At 56.9% G+C, this 25,294-nt stretch overlaps 3 protein-coding genes across 13 annotated transcripts in view; 2 read left to right on the top strand and 1 right to left on the bottom strand.

Annotated features, from left to right (window-relative positions):
- CARD14 (caspase recruitment domain family member 14) overlaps positions 1–3,896 on the top strand; it is a 66,615-nt gene extending 62,719 nt beyond the window's left edge. Inside the window, exons 27-28 of the mRNA XM_063617312.1 lie at positions 1,213–1,328; positions 2,721–3,896. Coding sequence (XP_063473382.1) covers positions 1,213–1,328; positions 2,721–2,928 — 324 coding nt within the window. The 3' untranslated portion in view covers positions 2,929–3,896. The remainder of the gene's footprint in view (positions 1–1,212; positions 1,329–2,720) is intronic.
- On the bottom strand, positions 3,855–14,842 carry SGSH (N-sulfoglucosamine sulfohydrolase). 3 transcript variants are annotated; one of them, XM_055240738.2, is made up of 8 exons: positions 14,667–14,842; positions 11,404–11,564; positions 9,402–9,507; positions 8,984–9,134; positions 8,541–8,697; positions 8,185–8,266; positions 6,469–6,672; positions 3,855–5,432 (listed from the first exon to the last, which is right to left on the bottom strand). In XM_055240738.2, exons 1-8 carry the CDS (start codon positions 14,752–14,754, stop codon positions 4,873–4,875), a joined length of 1,509 nt encoding a protein of 502 aa, XP_055096713.1. In that variant the 5' UTR covers positions 14,755–14,842; the 3' UTR covers positions 3,855–4,872. The 3 variants fall into 3 exon arrangements, with proteins under 3 accessions (XP_055096713.1, XP_055096715.1, XP_063473426.1); XM_055240740.2 differs by having other exon boundaries at positions 3,855–5,608; positions 14,667–14,825; XM_063617356.1 differs by having other exon boundaries at positions 3,855–6,325; positions 14,667–14,825.
- SLC26A11 (solute carrier family 26 member 11) overlaps positions 14,788–25,294 on the top strand; it is a 33,445-nt gene continuing 22,938 nt past the window's right edge. For 3 of the 9 annotated variants that reach the window (XM_063617332.1, XM_063617338.1, XM_063617339.1), the window contains exons 1-6: positions 14,788–14,939; positions 15,366–16,250; positions 17,114–17,306; positions 17,812–17,897; positions 20,102–20,181; positions 22,071–22,213. In XM_063617332.1, coding sequence (XP_063473402.1) covers positions 15,984–16,250; positions 17,114–17,306; positions 17,812–17,897; positions 20,102–20,181; positions 22,071–22,213 — 769 coding nt within the window. In that variant the 5' untranslated portion in view covers positions 14,788–14,939; positions 15,366–15,983. Of the gene's footprint in view, positions 14,940–15,294; positions 16,251–17,113; positions 17,307–17,811; positions 17,898–20,101; positions 20,182–22,070; positions 22,214–25,294 lie in introns of those variants that run through there. The other 6 variants (XM_063617336.1, XM_063617334.1, XM_063617335.1 and 3 more) reach the window with 6 other exon arrangements.

The following is a 25,294-nucleotide window of genomic DNA, read 5'->3' on the forward strand; positions in this document are numbered from 1 at the left end:
GGGTGACCTTGTCGCCAACCTCTGGGCCCCAACACCCAAAACTCATGTCAGCCAGTTAGGATCCACGTGACTGCAGGTGAGGTCTCCCAGCTCCTTGAGTCTCATTGTCCTCAGCTTGGGGGATGTTTAATAGATATTTGTTCGAGAATGAATAAATCCGAGCTAACAACACCGTCCATGTGTGAAGGCGCAAATGCATGAAAAGCAGCTCCCCGTGAACCACGGCTTTGTGTCTGCACAGGCATGGGAAGCAGAGTCTGGCGTCTGGGCGCCTACTGTAGGGGCTGGCGGAGCTCCATGAAGAGTTCACCTCGTCCCCAGAGCTCACAATTCCTAGATTTTCCCAGTGAAAAATCAAAGGGATGGAAACTCTTAATACTGCACAGCACGCAGCATCATTCAGAAAGCGGCGAACTCGGCTGGGCCTGGGGCTCACGCCTGTCATCCCAGCACTTTGGGAACCCGAGGCGGGAGGATCGCTTGAGCCCAGGAGTTTGAGACCAGCCTGAGCAACACAGTGAGACCCTGTCTCTAAAAGAAATTTTTCAACTAAAAAAAAATTTAAAAAATAAGAAGAGAAGAAAGTAGCCGGGCACAGTGGCTCATGCCTGTAATCCCCACACTTTGGGAGGCCTAGGCAGGAAGATTGCTTGAGCCCAGGAGTTTGAGACCAGCCTGAGCAACATAGTGAGACACCCGTCTCTACAAAACATTGAAAAGCTAAAAAAATTAAAAGTGGGCCGGGCGCGGTGGCTCACGCCTCTAATCCCAGCACTCTGGGAGGCCGAGGTGGGCGGATCACCTGAGGTCAGGAGATTGAGACCATCCTGGCTAGCACTGTGAAACCCTGTCTCTACTAAAAATACAAAAAATTAGCTGGGCGTGGTGGCGGGCACCTGTAGTCCCAGCTACTCGGGAGGCTGAGGCAGGAGAATGGCGTGAACCCAGGAGGTGGAGCTTGCAGTGAGCCAAGATCGTGCCACGGCACTCCAGCTGGGCAACAGAGTGAGACTCCATCTAAAAAAAAAAGAGAGAGAAGAAAGTGGCAAGCTTTCTTCCTCCATCTCCTCTACAAAATTCAGCTCTGCCCAGCTCCTGCCCTGTCCTCAGCCTGTCCGGAGGGCCCTTCTGACCTGGGCTGAGGCTCCCTTTGCTTCCTCCAAAGCCTGTGATCTTGACTCACTTCTCCCTCTCCCTCTCCCTCCCACAAAGAACACCCACGCCCTCCTGGACGTCCGGCTGGACAGTGTCTGCGCCCTGCACAGGATGGACATCTTCCCCATCGTCATCCACGTCTCTGTCAACGAGAAGATGGCAAAGAAGCTCAAGTAGGTGTACGCTGGGGGCTGGGCAGGGGCTTCGAAGCGGCTTCTGGGCTCCCCCAAAGCCCATGGCAGGTGCCTCTGGAGTGTGCTCTGCGGCTTTCAGGAACCTGAGGCGCTGACAGGGCCATTTCCACACGACTTCGGGACAAGGGCCCTGCTGATTGCTCATGAAATTCCTGATTTTGGCCGGGCGCAGTGACTCACACCTGTAATCCCAGTACTTTGGGAGGCCAAGGTGGGCAGATCCCCTGAGGTCGGCAGATCCCCTGAGGTCAGCAGTTCGAGACCAGCCTGGCCAACACGGAGAAACCCTGTCTCTATTAAAAATACAAAAACTAGCCAGGTGTGGCGGCAGGCGCCTGTAATCCCAGCTACTCAGGGGGCTGAGCCAGGAGAATCACTTAAACCCACGAGGTGGAGGTTATGGTGAGCCAAGATCGCGCCACTGCACTCAAGGCACTCAAGTCTGGGTGACAGAGCGAGACTCTGTCTCAAAAACAACAACAACAACAGCTCTGATTTCATGCTTACCAAACAAACTTGATTTCAAATCTGGCTTCTCCGGGATCTTGACACCAGGATGAGAGTGTCTTTTACAGTGGGCAAAAATAGTCTAGTCACTGGAAAATGACATTTTATAATTGAAATTTAAAGTTGTAAATTAACAAATTGGCACTCCCTCCCCCAAGAGCAGCCCAGAGGACCATTGTGGGGCCAGACCCCCACCCAGCTTTAGCTCCACTGACACTCCACACTTACTGGTGCTTGGCTAGCACAATCTAATCCTTGTTGGCTAAGGACAAAAAAAAAAAACAAAAAACAGTAAAAAAAATTACTTGGTTTTCTGGGGACAGACCGAGATGTCCTGCTACTGTGCCCTTTTTTTTTTTTTTTTTTTTTTTGAGACAGAGTCTCGCTGTCGCCCAGGCTGGAGTGCAGTGGCGCGATCTCGGTTCACTGCAGGCTCCGCCCCCCGGAGTTCACGCCATTCTCCTGCTTCAGCCTCCCGAGTAGCTGGGACTACAGGCGCCCGCCACCTCGCCCAGCTAATTTTTTGTATTTTTGGTAGAGACGGGGATTTCACTGTGTTAGCCGGGATGGTCTCGATCTCTTGACCTCGTGATCCGCCCGCCTCGGCCTCCCAAAGTGCTGGGATTACAGGCGTGAGCCCTGCGCCCGGCCTACTGTGCCCTTTCTACTCCAGGAACCAAGGCTGTGTTCTAGACAACCTGCCTCCCACCACTGGGGCCTGGGGCCTATTTTCTTTACAAGGTCCCCTCAAAGCCAGGCCACCTGTGTTTAGGGGTGTTTGGGTGCATGTCATCACTACCCTAGCCGGGGCTCCTGGGCCCTTGCTCTCCCCTGATCCCGCCCCACCATCTCTGGCCTGTGCAGGAAGGGCCTACAGCGGTTGGGCACCTCAGAGGAGCAGCTCCTGGAGGCCGCCAGGCAGGAGGAGGGAGACCTGGACCGGGCGCCCTGTCTATACAGCAGCCTGGCTCCTGATGGCTGGAGCGACCTGGACGGACTGCTCAGCTGTGTCCGCCAGGCCATTGCCGACGAGCAGAAGAAGGTGGTGTGGACGGAACAGAGCCTCCGATGATGCACCGTGCCCCTTCCCGGGACTGTGGGGGCCTCTGTGTGCCTGTTAATGCAGTCCTGTTCCTCAGCCCAGGCCCTCTTGGCACAGCTGTGGGCTCCTTGGCACATGAGGCCAGCTCTCCCCACTGGCTGGGGTCTAACCCTGAGCCCTCACCACGTGCAGCTCGCACATGGTGAAGCCACTGGTAACTGCACACTTTTCTGTGGAAACATCTTCACCCTTCACCAGGCTTGGCATGGTCTGAACTGGAAACCCTGAGAATGTTTCTGCAGTGAGACAGGAGGGACATCTTCCCATGCCTTCCCTAGAACTGGAGGCCCCGGACCTCTCTGGAAAACCGCCTGTCCGCAGGCCCAATTCAAATCTATGGGGGCTGCACTTCCCTTTTACATCTTGATGTGTCAAAGGCTTTTGGAGTGACCAAAAGCACAGAGGCAGCGGGTGGTCCCCAAGATCACTGCCACCCTTGCCCGGGGCAGAGGCACAAGCCCACATATGCTGTGACCCTGGCCACCTTTTCTCAGCTTCTGAGGCTGCGATGCCTCAGGAACTCGTTTACAGAGACCAGTGTGTTTACTTTAAATAAAGCCTCTGGGTGGTGGAGACGGTACTTTCAGTGGGTCTGTGCCCCGTGGCCTCTGCCCGTTCGGTGGAGGTGTCCCAGAGAAGCCTGGCACCAGTACCCCTGTACAAGGCCCGGCAGACTCTGCCTTCCCCTGACCTGGCTTTGCACCCCAGCCCTTCTTGGGCCAAACATCTTTACTCCACCTTCAGGGCTTGGGGAGGACCCAGGTCCCTCAGCACCTGGCCTTGCGCCTGCCTCCTGGGGCTGTTGCAGACTGAATGTCATTTTGACAGCAGTGTCCAAGAATCAGGAAGCCGTTCTAGAATTCAGGTTGGTATCATCATAAACGAGTGCAGAAAAAGAACTTCTGTATATTTTACTAAAATAAAAAGCTTTTACAATAGCTGGCCTGTGGCTTCCTCCAGCCCACCCCAGTATGGAGTGATGGGGAGGGAAGGGCAAGGGGAGGCCACCCACTCAAGGAAGCGCCCTCTCCTTCGAGGGGTGTCCAGGCCAGGCTTCTGCTCCCGAGGTGAGTGGAGGCAGGGCAGGAATGGCGCATTCTCCCAGCAATGCCAACGTCACCCAAGAATTAACCCAAGCCCAAGGACGCGCATTGCCACCCAGCAACGCCAGTGTTACCGAAGAATTAACCCATGCCAGAGGGCGGGCATTGCCATGCCTTCATCTTCGGACACTCTCAAAAAAGATGAGCTTCTGCCCAGAAACACCACAGGTTCAAGCTCATCACTCAGGAAGCCTGCCGCCAATCAGCTGAAACCCGCCTGGGGAACAGGTACTTGACTGTGGGGCAAAACAGAAGCAAGCAGAAACCTGCCCAAAGGTCACTCAAAGGCTTCCTCTAGGCCAGACGCTGGTAAGAGCCAGGCGCCGTGCTCCCAGGTGAGTGTGGGTGGGACTTGCATACTGCCCACGTGGCACCGAAGCCCCTGCCTGCTCTCTGTGAAGGGCTCAGAAGTATCTGTGGCTGCCAAAGCCTGAAGAGGCCTCAGGCCTCCCATCTGCAGGTCCCCAAACTAAGCCAGAAAACAAGACTCCCTTGTCACGGGCTGGGGGTGCTGCCCTGTCCGCAGACCCTGTATGTCTAGAATTCCCGTGCCGGGACGTGGTTCAGACACAAGGACAGCTGTGTCCCCTGCCATGATGGCAGTGCCCCTGGTGGTGGAGGGGCTGGGCACATGCTGTTGTCCCCCTGCAGGCAATGGCAGGAGTGACCCCACAGGAAGGAAGAACCCTCCTTGGACGGGAGTGCAGGCGGAAGGGCTGTTGTCACTACTTCCTAGTCTGCCGGCCACATGGACATGTGTGGGATGTGTCTGGGACATGTGTGGGATGTGTGCACAGGCCTCCTGGGATGGTCACAGCTCATTGTGGAGGGGCTGGCACTGGGGAGAGAGCTTCTCCTCCAGGACGCCGTCGGGGGCACACACCCAGGGGTCGTGGGTGTCCCACTGCCACTTGGCCAGCTGGGACCGAAGCATCTCCAGAACCTGAGCAAAGCGCGGGTCAGCGGCCAGGTTCTGGGTCTCATGGGGGTCCCGGCTCTGGTCGTAGAGCTCCCAGCGCGCCCGGTAGTAGTAATGACGGAGGTCCTTGTACCAGCGCGTGGGCTGACCAGCTGTGGTGCGGTTCAGGAGGTCCTGGAAGGTGGGTGAGACGTAGAAGTCCTGGTCGATGGGAAAGGGCATCTTGAAGTTGAGGTTGTGCACGAGGCGGAAGTTCTGGTGCTGCACGGAGCGCATGGGGTAAGACATGGTGACCTCGTGGTGGCTCTGGCTGCCAAAGACGGTGGCCCAGAGGGGCTCGGCCTCCAGCGCCGGCAGGAGGGACCGGCCAGTGAGGTGGATGGTCTTCAAGCCAAAGATGGCGTAGCTGGGGTACGGGATCGAGAACCAATCCAAGATGGTGGGCGTGAGGTCTGGAAGGGACGCGGCATCTCAGAGCAGCAGAGCCCTCAGCACACAGGAGCTGCCCTCAGAAGGGCCGAACCTGTGCCACTCTGGGCGGCTACCTTCTCCAATCCAATCAGCAGCGGGAGGTGCCTTGTCGAGCCGACACCTCTCACCGCCACGTCATCTCTCTGGGCCATGGTGCCTTGAATGGTATAACAAGAGGCCCTGATTCGGTGACATTTAGGATCCTTCTAAAATCCTATGGACCAGAAAAGAAGTCTCCTTTTCGGTACCTTGTCTACTCCAGTCCTGTGGTGGGTGTGGCCACAGTGCTCCTGGCTCATAATTTGGGGCCAGAGAGAGATGATGTGGGCCACGAGCTCGGAGGGAAAGGGAACCTGAGTTTGCTGCTGTCCCGGGCCCACCCCACCTGGAGGCTCTGCCAGGCAGTGGGCAGGACGCACGAGCCTCTGCCCTATGCCAAAGGGCTCACCCCGAGCCCCTCACAAAGTCTTCCTGCACCCATGTCTTTGTCTGCACGTCCATAACATGGGACTAGATGTCCTAGGTCTTTTTAGACATGGGCAGGGTCATGAGGTGCTTTGGGTCCCCCAGGAAGGCAGGATGGGGTGCACAGATGCTCAGAGAGGGGTCCCCAGGCCCACAGTATCGGCAAAACCTGGGAACTTGTCAGACCTGCAAATTCTTGAGCCCGCCAAGATCTACTGAATCGGACACCCTGGGGTTTGCAATCTGATTAACAAGCATCCCAGGTGATTCTGAGGCTCATCGGAGGTAGGCGGGGAAAAGGCAATGGTTTTGAAAGCAGCAGGATCCAAGCGAGAATCTTAGCTTAGTGCTTACCAGCTGTGCAATCCTGAGCAGCTTACTTCACCTCTCTGAGCCTCATTCCTTTCCTCTGTGGAGTGCGAGTGACAGTCCCTTCCTCAGCCAGATGATATGAGAGCCACATGAGGTAATGGGTGTGGAGCAGCATCTGACAGGTCGTGGCCCGGTCCCAGATCCACTCCCACCCCTTTCCTGACGGAGACAGAGGCATACCTAGGAGGCTCACGTAGGCCTCGCTGACTTGGCCCCAGCGTTTTGGGTGCTCCGGGGATGACACCAGTAAGGGTTCAGCAGTGCCCGGCCAGTACAGGTTGGTCCTGCCGCTGGGGAAGGGGATCCCATTGTCAGATGTGAAGATCACCAGTGTGTCGTTCAGGACACCGGCGTCACGCAGCTCCTGGAGCACCAGTCCAACTCCTGTGGTGAGGGGCGGGGAAGCAGAGCTCAGCTGCAGACATGCAGGGAGGCACTGGGTGTGTGCAGACCCACCCGCTGCTTCATCCGGCCGCTGGGCTCCGGCGCTTTCTGGATTTGAAAGCACCCTGTAGTTCTTCCCACTGGCCCTGGCTCTTGCCGGCTCCGCCTAGCTCCCATTCCCTGAGCAGGCCTCGAATGGGCCTCCAGGGACTCCAGCCATCCCTTGGCACTTCTGTGTCACCCCCAGGCAGCTGCTCCCTGGTGCCCGCCGGCTTCTGAGTTCTCTGGAATCTCGTGTCTGTCCCATGGAGCAAATAGGGCAGGGGCCAGAAGACAAGGTTTCCTCTGCACCCACTCCTTCCCAGGTCACTAAGAATTAACAGCACCAACAGGGAAATGGCAAAGGTCCCGACCTCCTGACGTGGGTTAAATGGTGACCCCCAACCCCAAAAGACGTGTGCTGGAATCTGTGAAGGGGCCTTGTTTGGAAAGGGGAACTTCGCAAATAAAGATCCCGGGACAAAATCATCCTGAAGTGCGCAGGTAGGCCCTAAACCCGACGGGATCCTCATAAGAAGCAGAAACAGGCCAGGCGCGGTGCCTCACGCCTGTAATCCCAGCACTTTGGGAGGCTGAGGCGGGCGGATCACGAGGTCAGGAGTTCAAGACCAGCCTGGCCAATATGGTGAAACCCTGTCTCTACCAAAAATATAAAAACTAGCTGGGCATGGTGCGTGCGATTGCAGTCCTAGCTACTCTGGAGGATGAGACAGAAGAATCGCTTGAACCCGGGAGGCGGTGGTTGTAGTGAGCCAAGATTGCGCCACTGTACTCCCGCCTGGGCGACACAGCGAGACAAGGTCTCAAAAAAAAAAAAAAAAAAAAAAAAGAAGAAGTGGAGACACAGAAGAGGAGACACAGGAAAAAAGGCCGTGTGAAGGCTTCAGCAGGGATGGGGGTGATGCTGTCGCCAGCCCAGCAACGCCGAGCGCTGGCGCAGCCCCCAGAAGCTGGAAGAGGAAAGGCAGGGTCTCCGCTAGACCTTCAGGGGAGCATGGCCCTGCTGACACCTTGATTTCAAACTTTTGGCCTCCCCAACTGTGACAGTACAAATTTTGGTTGCTGTAAGCCATCCAGTTTATCGTGCTTTTTAGGACAACCACAAAAAACTCACATACCTCAAGTTCTCCATCTGCATATGCTAAGGAACTCCAAACCCCCAAATCTGACCCAGGTCCTGTGGCTGGAAGTATCTGAAGTCTTCACGCAACCTCTGGGCTACCCGAAGGCCCCAGCCCAGGAACAGTTCCACATCAGGGCAGCCCCGGGGGTGGGTCCTGATGCCACCCACAGGCCCGTCCTCTCAATGTGGGCTCTGCCAGCTGCAGCACCGGGCCTGCCACACTGGGACCCTCACCCACACTCTGCTGTGACCTGACTAAGAGGGCGCTGGCCCAGGATGGGGGACCCAGGCCGTGGCACCCCCTCCAGTGCCCGGTTCTGCAAGCCCACCTTGGTCCATGCGGCCGATGGTGGTGTACTGAGCGGCCAGGTCGGCTCGGGCTGCCGGGGTGTTGGGGACGAAGTAAGGCACCTGGGGCAGGCGGTGGGGAGCCAGGCTTAGAACAGACAGACTGGGGGAGCGGTGTCCAGCCTTCTCCCCGGAGCCTCCTGCAAGTGGATTAGCCCAGAACAGCCTCACTCTGGACCACCCCGTCTCTCTGTGGCCCTGAGGATGGGAACCTGAACCTGACTTGGTCAGAGCGTCTTTCTTCATCATCTAGGGCCAGGGCTGCAAGCTCGTAGGAGGCCAGGGTCCCTGACCCAGGGCTGATGGGAGTCCTGAAACGCGGGAGGGGCCGTCCTACCAGCACGTCCAGTGGGTCGTAGGCCTGGGGGGTCCAGTCTGGGATACGACCCATGCTGCTCTCTCCGTTGCCAAACTTCTCACAGAAGGTTCCGTACTGGGGCTGGGAGTGCCCACAGCGGTGGGGGTCATGGAAGGCGACGTAGAGGAAGAAAGGCCTGCACAGGAGGCAGCTCACTGACAAGGCTGCGGGGCCATTGCCACCTGGCACAGGAGGCCCCTCGGCTCTGCCTCCTCCTCTGTATCTGGAAGTCAACCTGTGACCCTCGCTGCCTCAGTTTCCCCACGTCCCTTCTCCCTCTGACCAGGCTAACTTGAGCACCTGGAACCTACTCCCCTGCCCCCATTCCAGCCACGTGGGGGCCCATGCATCCCGCCTGAAGGCTCCAGGCTGTGCTCTGGGACCAGCCGCCAGGGGCAAGGGGCAGGGGCCCTGACTCGTACCGGTCGTCCTGAGTCTGCAGGAATTTCCGGACGAGCAGCTTAATTCTAGTGATGTTCCGCCCCACCTGGAGGACGGAGCTGTTCTCCTCCGTGTAAGCAAAGTCAAACGGGTACACGGTCTCCGGCCCCACGTGCTTCTTCCCAATGATGCCTGGGCAGGAAGAGAGACCTGTCCAGAGTCCCTTCAGTCTCCCAGCCCCTTCTGCTCCCTTCTCTGCCCCTCTCAGCCCTAAGCGCACTGTAGGTTCTGGTGGACACACAGTCCAGCCAGGAGACCCAGGCCCAGATCCTTTGGGACAAGAGCTAAGGGCAGGCCACAGGGGCTGAGGGTGCCTTGGGACAAGGTGCCGAACCTCCTGGGCTCTGGCCTGGCCTCTGTGCCTCACCCCACGCCCTGTCCTCGGCACAGGGTCCTCACCTGTGCGCACACCAGCTTGGCTGAGCAGCAGCGGCAGGCTCCGCACCTTGTCGAAGGAGTTGAAGTGGTGCACGTCCTGGTGCAGCCCGTACATCCCATTCTGATGCTGCCAGCAAAGGCGCATGAGGTCCAGGGCCCCCAGGCAGCCAGGGCCTGCCTGTCGCACCTGTTCTCCCACGGCCCTCCCATCCCCAGGGGCCGTCTCGGGGCCCTGATTTAGACTTCGAGTGGCCAGCACCCAAAGAGACTGGCTGTACCTCCCACTCCCTGCCCAATAGGCCCATGGGTCCCTCCCCTGAAAGGAGGACTTCGAAAGAAAGAAGGGGACCTGGGGGGCGTGCACCGGCACGAGGGTGGCCTTGATGTTCTTTTTGCGTATCCGTACTTTCGAACTCTTCTGTTATGATCACACGTTACAGAGTGAAAAAGACAGGCCCAGGCCTTGTTTTATTACCTAGTTATTTTATGTTGTAAAAGATATTGTACATTTTAAAAACTCAGACTGCCGGCCGGGCGTGGTGGCTCACGCCTGTAATCCCAGCACTTTGGGAGGCCGAGGCAGGTGGATCACGAGGTCAGGAGATCGAGACCCGCCTGGCCAACATGGTGAAACCTCGTCTCTACTAAAAATACAAAAATTAGCTGGGCGTGGTGGCAGGCGCCTGTAGTCCCAGCTACTCAGGAGGCTGAGGTAGGAGAATGGCTTGAACCTGGGAGGTGGAGGTTGCAGTGAGCTGAGATGGCACCACTGCACTCCAGCCTGGGCAACAGAGTGAGACTAAAAGAATAAGTGTCCTTAAACACCCATGTTCATAGCAGCTTTATTCACAACAGCCAAAGGGTAGCAGCAACCCAAGTGCCCACTGATGGATGAATATGGAGAAGCAAAATGCGGGGCCCATCCATCCACTGGAATATGACTCAGTCCTAAAGAGGAGGGAAGTTCTGACTCGTGCTGCACCATATGGTTAACCCTAAGGACATTGTGCTGAGTGAAGTAAGGACACAAAAGGGGGCCCGGGCACGGTGGCTCACACCTGTAATCCCAGCACTTTGGGAGGTCGAGGCGGGCAGATCACTTGAGGCCAGGAGTTTGAAACCAACCTGACGAACATGATGAAACCCCATCTCTACTAAAAATATAAAAATTAGACAGGCGTGGTGGCGCACACCTGTAATCCCAGCTACTTGGGAGGCTGAGGCAGGAGAATCGCTGGAACCTGGGAAGCAGAGGCTGCAGTGAGCCGAGATCGCACCACTGCACTCCAGCCTGGGTGACAGAGTGAGACTCCATCTCAAAAAAAAAAAAAGGACTAGTCCTGTGCGATTCCACTCTTATGTGGCCCCTGGAGCAGTCAGATTCATAGAGACAGGGGATGGGGAGGGAGAATGTGGAGCTGGTGTTTCATGGGACAGAGCTTCTGTTTGGGAAGATGGAAAAGTTCTGGAGATGGATGGTGGTGATGGCTGCACAACACTGTGAATGCACTTAATGCCCTGGAACTGTGTGCTGAAAAATGGCTAAGATGGGAACACTGATGTTTGTGCATTTTACCACAGTAAAATAGAAGCGTGTGTGCCCTAACAGCGGCCGCTCCCTGCACCACGGCGCTCCTGGGACACTGTGGCGATGGCGGTTCACACTGAGTGAGCCCACCAGGCCTCGCACTAAGTGTTTACATACGAAGCATTAGCCCCGCCAATCCCCATAACTAGAGTGGCATCTCATTATACCCACTGTCTTACAGATGAGGAAACTGAGGCACAGGGAGGTAGGTTACTTGCTCAAGGTCACACACAGCAGTGGAGCCAGGGCTGGCGGGTGAGTTGGAGCCCCTAGTCTGCACTCATGGCCAAAGGCTGTGCCTCCTCCTGGAGGTGGGAGGGAAAGTGGGCAACACCCCCCAGGAGCCCAGGGATGGGAGACGTGGCAGAGGCCTGGGCCCCGGACGCAGGCTGTCTACTCCGTGCCCACCCCCTCCTCCCGCCCCTTGCACCTCACCTGGGGCAGGCCAGTGAGGAGGCTGGCGCGGCTGGGAGAGCAGCTGCTGACCGAGGTGAAGGCGTTGCGGAAGAGGAGGCTGCGGCGGGCCAAGGCGTCCAGGTGCGGGGTGGCGATGGCACTGTTGTTGTACGCGCCACTCTCAAAGCCTCCGTCATCCGCTGTGTAAGGTGGGAGACAGACAGCACACGGTCGGCTGTGGTCATGAGAAACAGCACTGAGAGTGAGGGAGGCTGGGGCTGTGATGCCAGGAGGAGAGATACCCACATGGGCATGGTACTGGCTCAGCGTGAATACTCAGCACGAAACGCTATCGTGACAGAGCACTTCATTACCTAGGAGGTATGACACCCGAGTGGGTACATCAGGTAAGCATGGTATCAGAGGGCATGTTAGCAGGTCTGATACTTGAGGGTGGGTTTGTTAGCAGGCAGGCATGTATCTAGAAGACCCCATACCCACTGGGTATGTTAGCAAGAAGGCATGGTACCTAGTAAGCACAATACCTGGTGGGTATATCAGCAAGTAGGAATGGTGCCCAGCAGGCATGATAACCCGGTGGGTATGTTAGCAGGTGAGCATGGTATGGAGGCTGGACTGATAGATGGTGGGTATGTTAGCAGGTGAGCATGGTATGGAGGCTGGACTGATAGATGGTGGGTATGTTGGCAGGTGGACATGGTATGGAGGCTGGACTGATACCCGGTGGGTATGTTGGCAGGTGGGCATGGTATGGAGGCTGGACTGATAGATCGTGGGTATAAGCAGGTAGGCATGGTACCCAGGCAGGCCTGATACCCGGTGGGTATGTTGGCAGGCAGGCATGGTATCCAAGTGGGCATGATAAGCAGGCATCATACCACAATAAGCTTGATGATACCCTAAGCAGGCATGATACCCAGTGGGTATGTTGGCAGGGGGGCAGGGTACACAGGCTGGACTGATAGCTGGTGGGTATAAGCAGATGGGCATGGTACCCAGGCAGGCCTGGTACCTGCGTAGGTATGTTAGTAGGCAGGCATGGTACCCGAGTGGGCAAGATACTCATGCAAGCACGATATCCCAACAAGCTTGATGATACCCCAGCAGGCACGCTACCTGGGTGGGCATGTTAGCCAGCTAGGCATTTAGGCAGACAGCGGCTGAATGCGTGGCCACAGAACTGCTGGGCAATTCTGGGCTCAGCGGCAACTGTGGGGGGCAGAGGGCAGGAGAGCCTCGCCCAGGGTGCATCTAAAGATTTATGTGTGTGCGTCCCACCACTGCTTCTCACTGATGCCATCTCAAAGGCCTAGTGACCTTGCAGGTTGTCTATTTCAACCCTTCATCCTACACAAAGCAGCCGAGGCCCAGAAAGGTGAGGTGCAGTGCCCAAGGCCACACACTGGGCAGCGGGAAACAGGGACAGGCCGCTGAACTCCTACAACCACACCAAGCTTCTTCCCCCTGCTCTGGAGTAGAGGACATTGGGGGCACCACAGGAGAGGCTGGTGGGAACCCCCAGGACCAACACTTTCCCCAGCTCCCTCAGAGGCAATGTGGTCCATGGACAGAAGAGGCTGGGCACCTTCCAGTTGGGCTCCTATCCTCCACCCCACAGTACCCACGGGGTGTGAGCACATGGCAGCCAGGTAAACCTGGAGGGAGGGCGGGATGGGCTGTGCTCCGTACCCGCAGGCCAGGAAGAAAGCTGCCCTTCTCCCTCGGCACTTGGCTGTGGGCCTGCTGTGGTCTGAACTGTGTCCTCCCAGAATTCACATGCTGAAGCCCTAACGCCAACATCACTGTATCTGGAGACAGGGTCCTTAATTAAGGATAAATGAATCATAAGGATGAGACCCTGATCTGACAGGACTATGGACTTACAGGAAAAGAGAGAGAGGGCCGGGTGCAGTGTTTCATGCCTGTAAGCCCAGCACCCGGGAGGCCAAGGCAGCAAGATCGCTTGAGCCCAGGAGTTCAAGACCAGCCTGGGCAACACAGTGAGACCTTGTCTCTACAAAAAATACAAAAATTAGCCGGGCATGGTGATGTGCACTTGAGGTCCCAGCTACTTGGGAGGCTGAGGCAGGAGTATCACTTGAGCCTGGGAGGTTGAGGCTGCAGTGAGCTGTGATTGTGCTACTGCGCTCCAGCCTGGGTGACAGAGTGAGACGCTGCCTCACACACACACACACACACACACACACACACACAAAGAAAAGAAAAGAAAGAAAGGATAAAGGAAAAGGAAGTGACACCACCCCCATCCACTTGTCATGTGAGGAAACAGCGAGAGGGTGACCACCTGTAAGCCGAAAGTGGACCCTCACTGGAACCCAACCAAGCTGGCACCCTGACCTTGGGTTTTCAGCCCACAGAATTGTGAGAAATACATTTCTGTTTAAGCCGATCCATGGCAGTCCGTGCTAAGAAAGGCTCTAGCCCAGTGGCCGCATAGCCTGGGCTTTGAAAGCCTCCTGTAGGAGTCCTGATCCGCAGATGAGGGTCCATGCAGATTCTCTGCTGTGTTTCTGGGAGGCGAGGAGTTGGCAGGAGAGCTGTTTATGTTACAATGCGCCGAACCCCCGCCCAGAGACCACAAAATTAATCAGAAAGAGGGCAACTGGCAGGGCGCCAGACCTCAAAAGGGGAAAGAATCGCAGGCCTTGGGTTTGGCCTTGTCACTTGTCATGAGCCAGAGCCTTGATTACCCAAACCGGAAGTCTTGTGAGCAGCACGGTGCTTGCTCTGGAGGAACCTGGGGTTTCTGAGAGGGACTGGGGTTGGGGGAGACGGTGGTGGGTGGGTGGTGGAGGGCTGTGCCCTTGGGACAAGGCAAAAGACAGCTGAGCCACAGGCTGTGGGATCGGAAACGATTACAGCGGGGCGGGGATGAGAGCCAGGAGGGCACCCTGTCTGCAGTCTCTGGGGACCTGAGCACCAGCCCCTCCTCTGGGATCCCCTCCCGAGAGGGATCTGAGATCCGTGGACCCCTGAGCCCTGGCTGGGCAGGGTCAGAGGAGGGTGGGACAGGCGGCAGGAGGTAAGTGTAGGGGTGCTGGATGCTGGGGCTCACCCCTCCAGCCCTTGCTGCCCTCTCTGGGGAGACACCCATGAAAAGTCTGGGGGCAGCACAGAGAGGAGGACGAGAGGGAATGTCAGTGGGGGACACAAGGGCAGGGCACACTAGGGTCAGCATTGACCACGGGTGGGGAGGAGGCCAATGGCCACTTCCCCGGGCCACAGCAGGTGGGCGTGGGGGGGGCGGGGCCGGCACTCACCGAGGAGCAGCAGTGCGTTCCGGGGACGCGCCCGGCAGAGCCCCAGGACTAGCAGCAGCGCGCAGCAGGCGACCCCGGGGCGGCGCATGGCGGCGGCGGCTGGGGCTCAGGATCGGGATCCCGCTCCGGCTCTGGTCTCCCGCTCGGCCCTGCCCCCCCGCCCCGCCCCCGGTCACGTGCGCGCCAGACCCCGCCCCGGCCTGTCCCCGGCGATTCCTGCGGACCCAGCTGCGGCGGCGGCGCCAGGAGAGCCCAAGCTGCAACGCCGAGTGGGTGAGTCCGTGGCCCGCGAGGGCGGCGAGCAGGGACCAGGGGCACAGGGTGCGGACAGTGGCCGGGGTCGCCCGGGGCAGCCGACGCGGGGGCCAGCGCGGAGTCCGAAAGTGCGGGGGCCTCCCGTGGGGACTACTCCCCCGCCGCGTCCCCACCCGGGTCCCCGCGGCCCTCGGCCTTGCTCTGAGCCTAGGGACTGCGGACGGTCAGGTGGCGCGGAGTCTACTCCGGAGACCCCAGGATCCGGAGCCAGCGGCCTCGTGGGCGGGGCCGGGGGCCGGGGAGTGGATCTTGCCCGGAGCGGAGCGGCAGTGGGCGTGGGGGGGGTGGGGGTAGGGGTGGGGGTGGTGGCTCTGTGCGCGGGCGCCGGGGCCCTGGAAGATGCTGCGCACCTGAATTAACTGGGCGCCTCTGGTGTCCTCCCAGAAGCAACTAGAACTCCAGGGCTGTGAAAGCCACAGGTGGGGGCTGAGCGAGGCGTGGCCTCAGGAGCGGAGGACCCCCCCACTCCGTCACGAGCGCCGCAGTCCACCGTAGCGGGTGGAGCCTGCCCTGGTGCGCAGTTGGAAAACTTCGGAGCCCCTCCGGATCTCCCGGCTGCCATCCGCACCCCCCGCCAGCCTAGGGTGCGCCCGCGGGCCCTGCTTCTCTCTGCGCTGCTCCCCGTCAAATTCCCTGGGGAGAGGGAAAAAAAGGCAAAGGAAGTCGGTTCTCCAGGGGCCAGAAGTGTTGAGCCTAATTAGTCTTAAGACTTCTCAATAAGAAATAGCTTATCGGTTTCTTATCTGGGAGAGTTGAGGATGGAGGGACAGAAGGCACCCAGGATTTGCATGGAGGGGATTCAGGGAGAGAGGGTGATGAGGGACGGGGTGGGCCTTCTAGTCTTGGCCCAGTCCCCGTCTTGCGCACGTTGTTGGTTTCCTCTCAGAGCCGTCTGGTTCAGCCCCGCTGGGGAGGGGAGACCCATAGTGACCTCTCCTGACACCCGCCGACCCTGACCAGTGTTGCCAGGTTCTTCAAAGGCCACGCTCTGACTGCTGGTCTATGTCACCCGCACCCCCTAGCCCCACCATAGACATGCCTTCTTCGGTGACGGCGCTGGGTCAGGCCAGGTCCTCCGGCCCCAGGATGGCCCCGAGCGCCTGCTGCTGCTCCCCTGCGGCCGTGCAGAGGAGGCTGCCCATCCTGGCGTGGCTGCCCAGCTACTCCCTGCAGTGGCTGAAGATGGATTTCGTCGCCGGCCTCTCAGTTGGCCTCACTGCCATTCCCCAGGCGCTGGCCTATGCTGAAGTGGCTGGACTCCCACCCCAGGTGAGGTGTGTGACCCTGCTGCCAGCCACATCTCAGAAGCAGTGCAGAATACACAGTATCAATCCCAGACACCATCAGCGATTCCAGGTTTCCAGCCCCTGGGCCCCAAGCAACCTTTGGTTTACAGTGTGTGACGCATGACTGTCTCTGGGCCGACCCAGGCTCCTATGCCTGTTTGGCACACAGACACAGAACTGGTTATGGAGGGGCCAGCGAGATGACTCACGGAGGCCTCGAGTTCAAGACCAGCCTGACCAAAATGGCGAAACCCCATCTCCACTAAAAATACAAAAATTAGGCTGGGTGCAGTGGCTCACGCCTGTAATCCCAGCACTTTGGGAGGCTGAGGCAGGCGGGTCACAAGGTCAGGAGATGGAGACCATCCTGGCTAACAGGGTGAAACCCCGTCTCTACTAAAAATACCCAAAATTAGCCCAGCGTGGTAGCGGGCGACTGTGGTCCCAGCTACTCGGGAGGCTGAGGCAGGAGAATGGCGTGAACCTGGGAGGCGGAGCTTACAGTGAGCCGAGATTGTGCCACTGCCCTCCAGCCTGGGCGACAGAGCGAGACTCCATCTCAAAAAAAAAAAAAAAAAAAAAGAATGCTTCCCCAGACTTGGACACAGCACACGGACCTGCACCAGCCCCTCTGCCTGGCTGTCTGTACCCTGAGGCCCCAGTTGGGTGCTGCTAAAAAAGTGGCCTCCTGATCACTGCAGGTCCACCCACAGGGCAGGGTGGTGCACCTCTAACCTGGGCCTGGACACAGCTGACACCCACACACCCTGAGCTTGGACACGCACACCAGGGTGCTGGTGGACGGGCCTCGGCCTCCTGAGTGCTCACCGCCGTCTCTCCCCACAGTATGGCCTCTACTCTGCCTTCATGGGCTGCTTCGTGTATTTCTTCCTGGGCACCTCCCGGGATGTGACTCTGGGCCCCACCGCCATTATGTCCCTCCTGGTCTCCTTCTACACCTTCCACGAGCCTGCCTACGCTGTGTTGCTGGCCTTCCTGTCCGGCTGCATCCAGCTGGCCATGGGGGTCCTGCGTTTGGGTGAGGCTCTACCTTCTTGCCAAGGGGATGCCCTTGACCTCAGCATTTGCTTGTTTGCATTTCAAGGTCTATCCCTGTGTGTGTTGTGGGGGTGTGTGTGTTGTGGAGGTGTGTATGTGTTGTGGGGGTGTGTGTGTGTTGTGGGTGTGTGTGTGTGTTGTGGGGGTGTGTGTGTGTTGGGGTGTGTGTGTGTTGGGGTATGGGTATGTATGTGTGTGTGTAGGTGGGTGGGTGGTGGAGGGGGTGGGGCACTTGGTCCTTAGTCTACTCTTTTCTGCTTAGAGGCCAGGACACTTGCAGAAGTGCCTATGGCCTCAGACCCCAGTCTCCCTTTTCTGCTCTCCAAAAACAGCCGAACAGGGTTTGTTACCCCTAGTCCTTAGCTACAGTATCTGCTCCCCAATCCCACCCATGCCACCTTCCCCAGCTCACATCTCCCCTCATCCTCTGGGACTGGGACTGGGTGGAGCTGGCACCAGCTCGGTGTCCCTTCTTGGCCGGCCAGGGTTCCTGCTGGACTTCATTTCCTGCCCCGTCATTAAAGGCTTCACCTCTGCTGCTGCCGTCACCATCGGCTTTGGACAGATCAAGGTAGGCACGGCGCCCACCCAGGGCACTGCTCTTTGGCCGCTGCTCGTTGGCACAGGGATGGCGGGAGCAGGACCGAGGCCCGTCCCGATCCCCGTGGCCAGTGGACATCTTGCTGTTTCAGATTGTCTTCCATGGGTCAAGAAGCACGCGGTGCTCTCGTGGGTCCCCTGTTAATAAAATGACCCTCCTGGGAGGGATGTCACGTGATGGTTGGATTTTACAGTGGGTAACTTGGGGGCCGGTAATTCCATCCCCCTGCTCTTGCCCGAGTTTCCGTGCAGTGTGCTTGGCTGGTTCTGTGATGGCACTCCGTTCTGCCTGCACTGGGCACACCCGGCAGGCTCCACTGGTCACGAGCATGCTGCTAGAATTTCTATAAGCAAATTATTTCCCCATGCCAATTTAGCTAGATGGTTTTGTTTTGTGCTTTTTTTTCTGGTTTCTGTTTAATATTTTTTAAATGCCATGTATTTTATATTTCCTTTTAAAACATTTATAAGAAGTACTAAAATCAGTCATCAGCTGAGGGTGTAATTTATTCTCTTTTTGCTGGGTTGTAAGTTCCTCGAGGGCAGGAACTGTCCTTCTCCCAGCCATGGCCGCCCAGCATTGGGCTGGTGCAGTAGTGGGGTGCTCAGTTGGGTGTGTGTGGAGTGAAGTGAGCCCAGTTCCACAGATGGGACCATGCGGCCCTCATGGCAGACTAGGGTCACATGCTGCCTCCTGACCCTGTGTCACTGCAGGTCATCTTCCCCAAGCCAGGCTCTGCTTCAGGCTGGCCTGAGACAGTCTTCCCTGATGGAGGTACCATGAGAAGACCAAGGACAGGAGAGTGTGTGTGTGAGAGTTTGTGTGTGAGTTTGTGTGTGAGAATAGACGCTTTTTGCACTCTTGCTACATGCAAGGCACTGGGCAGGATATTCTCCATGTGTAATTCTCAACACACTCCTGGGAGGTAGATTGATCATTATTTCCATTTGAGAGAGGAGGGACCAACTTAGGTGTGGGTGACTGTGATTGGTACGTTATCTACACACATCTCTCAGCGTTAGCTTGGTAAATGCTGTTTCAGGGCATGGTTGGTTCTTTATTCTGGAAACATCATTTTTGGTATCAAGAATGTTCTTTTATAGGGTCCCAGTGAGAGTGGAGAGTGCCTTGTTCATGCCTTCATACTTGGCAACCCTAGCCCCGCCCAGGGACTCCGCAGCCATCTGGCGGGAGGGCGTCCTCCTGACAGGCCCAGGACAGAAGACCCTACCCCAACAGTCCCAGAGTCCGCCCCCCAGGATGTCCTAACCCCACCCACCCTGTGCGCAGCAGTTTTAGGGCAGGGTCCTTGAGCCTGTGGCCCTGGGAGTCTGGGCCTCCACTTTCTCCTCTGACTCCTGTTGGGTCTCAGGCGACGTAAAGAACTAAAGTGTAAGCTGTGCCTGCACTGTGGATCCCAGCTACGTGGGAGGCCGAGGCGGGAGGATCACTGGAGCCCAGGAGTTCGAATCCAGCCTGGGCCACAGAGCAAGCAAGACCGCCCCCGCCCCCCACCGACCCCCGCCGTCTCTAAAGAAAAAAAAACTAAACTAAAACACAGGATAGAGTGCCTTCTCCCGCCCAGGACCTCTGAGAGCTGGTATCGCGGTGGGAGGCTCCTACTTCGCCGAGGATTCCCCAGCCTGGTTTCTTGAAGCCCCTCGGAGCCCTCCAATCTGCACACGGCGAAGAGATTTTTTCCTCCCCCAGCAGCGGGGCTGGCGGGTGGTGGGGCACCTAGTGACGGACGCATTCTCAAGCCAATGGCAGCGAGGGTCTACATTGCAGGGGGCCTGGCCACTGAACAGCCTGGAGCCAATGGGGGTGGGGCTGGGCAGCCCATGGACCCTGGCCATCAAGCTGTAGAACCTGTCTGCCTGCTGCGGGGTCACCTACATTGTTTTTTATGAGAAAAGTAATTTAGAGAAACATATCACTGACCCAGTAATTGTGAAATACTGTCTCCCACGAGGGTAGCTTTGATCTCCTGCCCTAGGGGGCGTTGGGAGTGGGCAGATGGACCCCTGAGCCCTTAAGATGGGCCCCGGGAATGAGGGTTGGGGGCAGGGCAGGGGGACACTGTCTCAGCCCTAGGGGAGGTGGGCGGGGAGCTGGGGACAGATGGCCTTGGTTTGGGGGCATGACCTCTGATGAGCATCTCTGTGTTTGGACAGAACCTGCTGGGACTACAGAACATCCCCAGGCAGTTCTTCCTGCAGGTGTACCACACCTTCCTCAGGATCGCAGAGACCAGGTACCCCGGGCTTTGTTCCTCCCTCCTATAAGGAAGCTCCTCCTTCCACACCTCCTCTCCCAGCCCCCACCTCAACTTCCACCCCTGGTGGTTGCTCAAACAGGGGTCCCCAGAGCAGCCCCATCAGCAGCACCTGTGAGCTGGCACGAACTGAGACTCTCAGCCCTTTCTAGACCTGCCCTATCAGAGCCAGCGTTTTAACAGGAGACCCGTGGTCTGTGTGCAGGGGAGAGTTCGAGAAGCTGTGCTTTGGGGAGCTAGAGCAGGGCAATGTTCCTCTCTCCACAAAGCTTTCTTGGGGGACAGGAATGGGGAGAGACTGTGTAAAGAAAAAGAAGGCAGTGTGTCTCTCAGGTTGTGATTTGTTAAGGAGGAGAACATGGCGTGGGGGAGCTGACGCAGACAGAACGCAGGTGGCGCAGGGACGGCAGGTGGAGCTGTGATGAGAGATGAGGAGACCCAAGCACTTCCCTCAGGTGGTTTAAGGAGCCTCTGATGGCCGGGCACTGTGGCTCACGCCTGTAATCCCAGCACTTTGGGAAGCCCAGGCGGGCAGATCACCTTAGGTCAGGAGTTCAAGACCAGCCTGGTCAACATGGCGAAACTCTGTCTCTACTAAAAATATAAAAATTAGTCTGGTGTGATGGTGCGTGCCTGTAGTTCCAGCTATTCGGGAGGCTGAGGCAGAAGGATCGCCTGAACCTGCAAGGTGGAGGTTGCAGTGAGCTGAGATCATGCCACTGCACTCCAGCCTGGGTGATAGAGCGAGACTCCATCTCCAAAAAAAAAAAAAAGCCTCTGATGAGGGGTACCTCCCTGCCAGACCATCCAGCGGGAAGGCAGGATACCTCTCTACCTCTCTGGCTGGAAGGGGCTGGAGGAGGAATGATCTGGGGGAGCTATAGGGATGGCTGCCCAGTGCTGTGGCCTGGAGGGAGTGGGGGTGATCCTGGACCATCTTCGCCTCCCCTTTGATCTGCCAAAGCTTCCCAGCAGCTGCACCCAGCTGGAAGCCAGTGGGTTCCTTGCCCTTCAGAGGCACCAGTGGGCAGGGGTCGGCCGGATGGGGGAGCAGTGATTACGGAGCCTGACTAGTCAGAGAACGTCATGGACTGTCATGTGAAAGGGGCCTTACTGACCGTTTAGTCCTAAGCCTTCTAGAATGTCTACAGCAGGGTGTCCAGTCTTTTGTCTTCCCTGGGCCACACAGGAAGAATTGTCTTGGGCTGTACATAAAATACACTGATGATAGCTGTTGAGCTAGAAAAAAATCACTGAAGAGCTCATAATGTTTTAAGAAAGTTTACAAATTTGTGTTGGGCCACATTCAAAGCCGTCCCAGGCTGCACGTGGCCCACAGGCTGTGGGTTTGGCAGACTTGTTCTAGAGCCACCTGCAGAGAGCATCAGCTGCTCAGGCTGGTCCCCATTCCCTGTGGTCACTCACCAGATCCTGTTCCACAGACTTGAATCCCAGAGAGCTACAGGAGTGAAAATGTGAGCACGTTGCTCTGCCATCATTCTGACCGGGGCCTCTCCCCTGCCTCTCCTGCTCAAGCCTGTGTACTGACTGAATTTTGAATTGAGTTTTGAAGTAGAACAGGGATGCATATTACTTAAGGGAAAACATCTCAGCCTAGCCTGTGTTTGGTCTTGCAGAGTAGCTTGCTAAAGTTTCTAAGCTTTAGTTAAGTGTGTGCGAAACAGTGAAAATATTGAAAATGCTTTATTTCCTTGTGATACTCACTGTGGTCTGGGACCAGCAGCCTGGGCGTTGGGCCTCCCCTGGGAGCTTCTCGGCGCCTCTCAGCTTAAGCAGCAGCAGGATGCTCGAGTCAGCAGGACGCCTGGGCCAAGCTGGGTGGTGACCAGTCCTCTGCCTGTCCGCAGGGTAGGTGATGCCATCCTGGGGCTGGTCTGCATGCTGCTGCTGCTGGTGCTGAAGCTGATGCGGGACCACATGCCTCCCATCCACCCCGAGATGCCCCCAGGTGTGCGGCTCAGCCATGGGCTGGTCTGGGCTGCTACGACAGGTGAGGGGCCTCTGGCTGACATCCTGTGCAACCTTGGCTGCAGGTTGGGGTCACTTGGGGAGTCCTAGTCCCACCCTAGAGATTCTCATGTCATTGGTCTGGGTGTCACTTGAGCATTGGGACATTTAAAACACCACACCAAACTCTGGGACATGTACTTTTTATTTATTTAATTAATTAATTAATTATTTTTTTTTTTGAGATGGAGTTTCGCTCTGTCGCCCAGGCTGGAGTACAGTGGGGTGATCTCAGCTCACTGCAACCTCCGCCTCCCAGGTTCATGTGATTCTCCTGCCTCAGCCTCCTGAGTAGCTGGGATTACAGGTGCATGCCACCATGCCCGACTGATTTTTGTATTTTTAGTAGAGACGGGGTTTTACCATGTTGACCACACTGGTCTCAAACTCCTGACCTCGAATGATCTGCCTGCCTCGGCTTCCCGAAGTGCTGGGATTACAGGTGCGAGCGACAGTGCCCAGCCCAAACTCTGGGACATTTAAAACTCCGAACCAAACTCGGTGGGTTCTGATGCAGCCAGAGCTGAAAACTGATGCACAGCCAGAGCTGACTGGCCAGCTGTGACCGTTCTCAACCTGAAGCAGTTTTTTTTTTTTTTTTTTTTTTTTTGAGAAGGAGTCTCGCTCTTTTACCCAGGCTGGAGTGCAGTGGCGCGATCTCGGCTCACTGCAGGCTCCGCCCCCCGGGGTTCACGCCATTCTCCTGCCTCAGCCTCCCACGTAGCTGGGACTACAGGCGCCCGCCACCTCGCCCGGCTAATTTTTTGTATTTTTAGTAGAGACGGGGTTTCACCACGTTAGCCAAGATGGTCTCGATCTCCTGACCTCGTGATCCGCCTGCCTCGGCCTCCCAAAGTGCTGGGATTACAGGCGTGAGCCACCGCGCCCGGCCTTACCTGAAGCAGTTTTGCCCCCTGGTGACATTTGGCAATGTTGGGAAACATTTTTGGTGGATACCACTGGGCGAGGCAGTTGCTGGCAACTAGTGAGGAGAGGCCAGGAATGCCACTATGCCCCTGACGGTGCACAGGCTTCCACAGCAAACAGTGATCTGGCCTAAAATGTCAGCGCTGCCGAGGTGGGGAAACCCAGTCTACTGGCAGGTCCTGGGGAGAGAGAACGAATTCCGCGGAAACCAACAGGCTCTGTTTGAATTGTGCAGCTTGTGGGGTACAACTTCAGCTTCAGGTGCGGAGGCTGCAGGCTGAGCCACAGACAACCAAGGGTCCTTTGAGAAAGGGGTGGTGAGGGCTGCATCGTGGAGGAGCAGCAGGGCTGTCAGCAGGTGAAGGACCACCCTGGGGGAAGTGGAAGCCTCTTCTCAGTGCATCCAGGATGGGCATGGGTCCCCTGGCTGAGCACCGGGCAGGGATGCCCAGAGAGGAAGGCACACCCAGGAAAGTCAGGAAGCATAGGTGACTCCGAACCTTCTCAGAGCCAAGGGGACAGATTAAGCTCAGAATAGCCCGAGCTTGGCCTTGCTGTTTGGGGGCTGTCAAATCCAACAGCCATAGAAGAGAGAGGGTGGCTGGATTTAGCTCTTGAGTCACTTCTGCCTGCCCAGGCTGGTCTGTTCCCTGTGGTCTCTCCCTGGATCCTGTTTAGCAGACTTGAGGCCGTGGTGAACACTGAGAGCCTGGTGGGGTGCAGAGGATGCTGAGTTTAGAGTGGAGATGTCCAGCTTCCAGTCCCAGCCTGGCCTGGGTTTAGACTTGCAAAGTAGCTTCCGAAGTTCCTGAGCTTTAGTTCAGTTGTCCGCGAAATAGTGAAAATGCTTTGTTATCTTTTTTTTTTTTTTTTTGGAGACAGTGTCTCACTCTGTTGCCCAGGCTGGAGGGCACTGGCGTGATCTTGGCTCACTGCAACCTGCCTCCTGGTTTCAAGCGATTCTCCTGCCTCAGCTTCCTGAGTAGCTGGAATTACAGGTGTGCACCACCACACTCAGCTAATTTTTGTATTTTTAGTAGAGACGGGGTTTCACCATGTTGGCCAGGCTGGTCTCGAACTCCTGACCTTAAGTGATCCGCCCGCCTCGGCCTCCCAAAGTGCTGAGATTACAGGCGTGAGCCACTGCGTCTGGCCTATGCCTTGTTATCTTAAACCTTGAGACTCAGAGTGTGGCCTGGGACCAGCAGCCTGGGCACTGGGCATCCCCTGAGAGCTTACTGGAAAGGCAGGATCTCAGGCCCCACCCCAGATCTCCTAATCAAAATCTGTATTCTTCAGGGCACGCCCAGGGGATTCATGGGATCACCTTAGAAGTCAAAGTTTGGAAGCTGGGCACGGTGGCTCATGCCTGTAATCCCAGCACTTTGGAAGGCCAAGGGAGGCAGATCACCTGACGTCAGGAGTTTGAAACCAGCTTGGCCAACATGGTGAAACCCCGTCTCTACTAAAAATACAAAAATTAGCTGGGTGTGGTGGTGTGTGCCTGTGATCCCAACTACTTGGGAGGTTGAGGCAGGAGAATTGCTTGAACCCGGGAGGCGGAGGTTATAGTGAGCCAAGATTGCACCACTGCACTCCAGCTTGGCAACAGAGCGAGGCTCCTCAAAAAAAAAAAAAAAAAAAGGGAAGTCAAAAGTTTGGGAAATGCTTAGAGACCCCGTGTTTTTCAGAGACTTGTTTTGTATGACTTTATGAGATGATCAGTCAGGTGTGGCCACAAGGGGAGACAGAGAAAGGCTCAGGAAGAAAACCAGTTTATTGCACTCACAGGTCCTAGAGACAGGAGGCACGACATGTCACGTAGGGCCATGTCAGAGGACACCAGGGTGGCCAGGAGGAGAAGCCAAAGCTGTGGTTTAGGCTACAGCCTTTATTGAGGTTTTCATGATAAAGGCAAGGTGAAGAAAGGTGATCAGCTTAGGACTGGCAGTTGGAGGAATTTTAGTGGGCTTCAGGCTTAAGGCAGAAAAATCTTGCCTCCTGGGGTACAGGCCAGGCTGGTGGAGGAAGGATGGCTCCAGAGGGGTTAGCTGGCATATCAGAGACACACTTCAGGCTGCTTTTGTCTCTAAGACTTGCCTAACCCTGAAGGCAGTCTCTCCGCAGCCAGAAAGGT

This window comes from Symphalangus syndactylus, chromosome 14, assembly GCF_028878055.3.
Source record: "Symphalangus syndactylus isolate Jambi chromosome 14, NHGRI_mSymSyn1-v2.1_pri, whole genome shotgun sequence".
In the NCBI taxonomy this organism is placed as follows: domain Eukaryota; kingdom Metazoa; phylum Chordata; class Mammalia; order Primates; family Hylobatidae; genus Symphalangus; species Symphalangus syndactylus.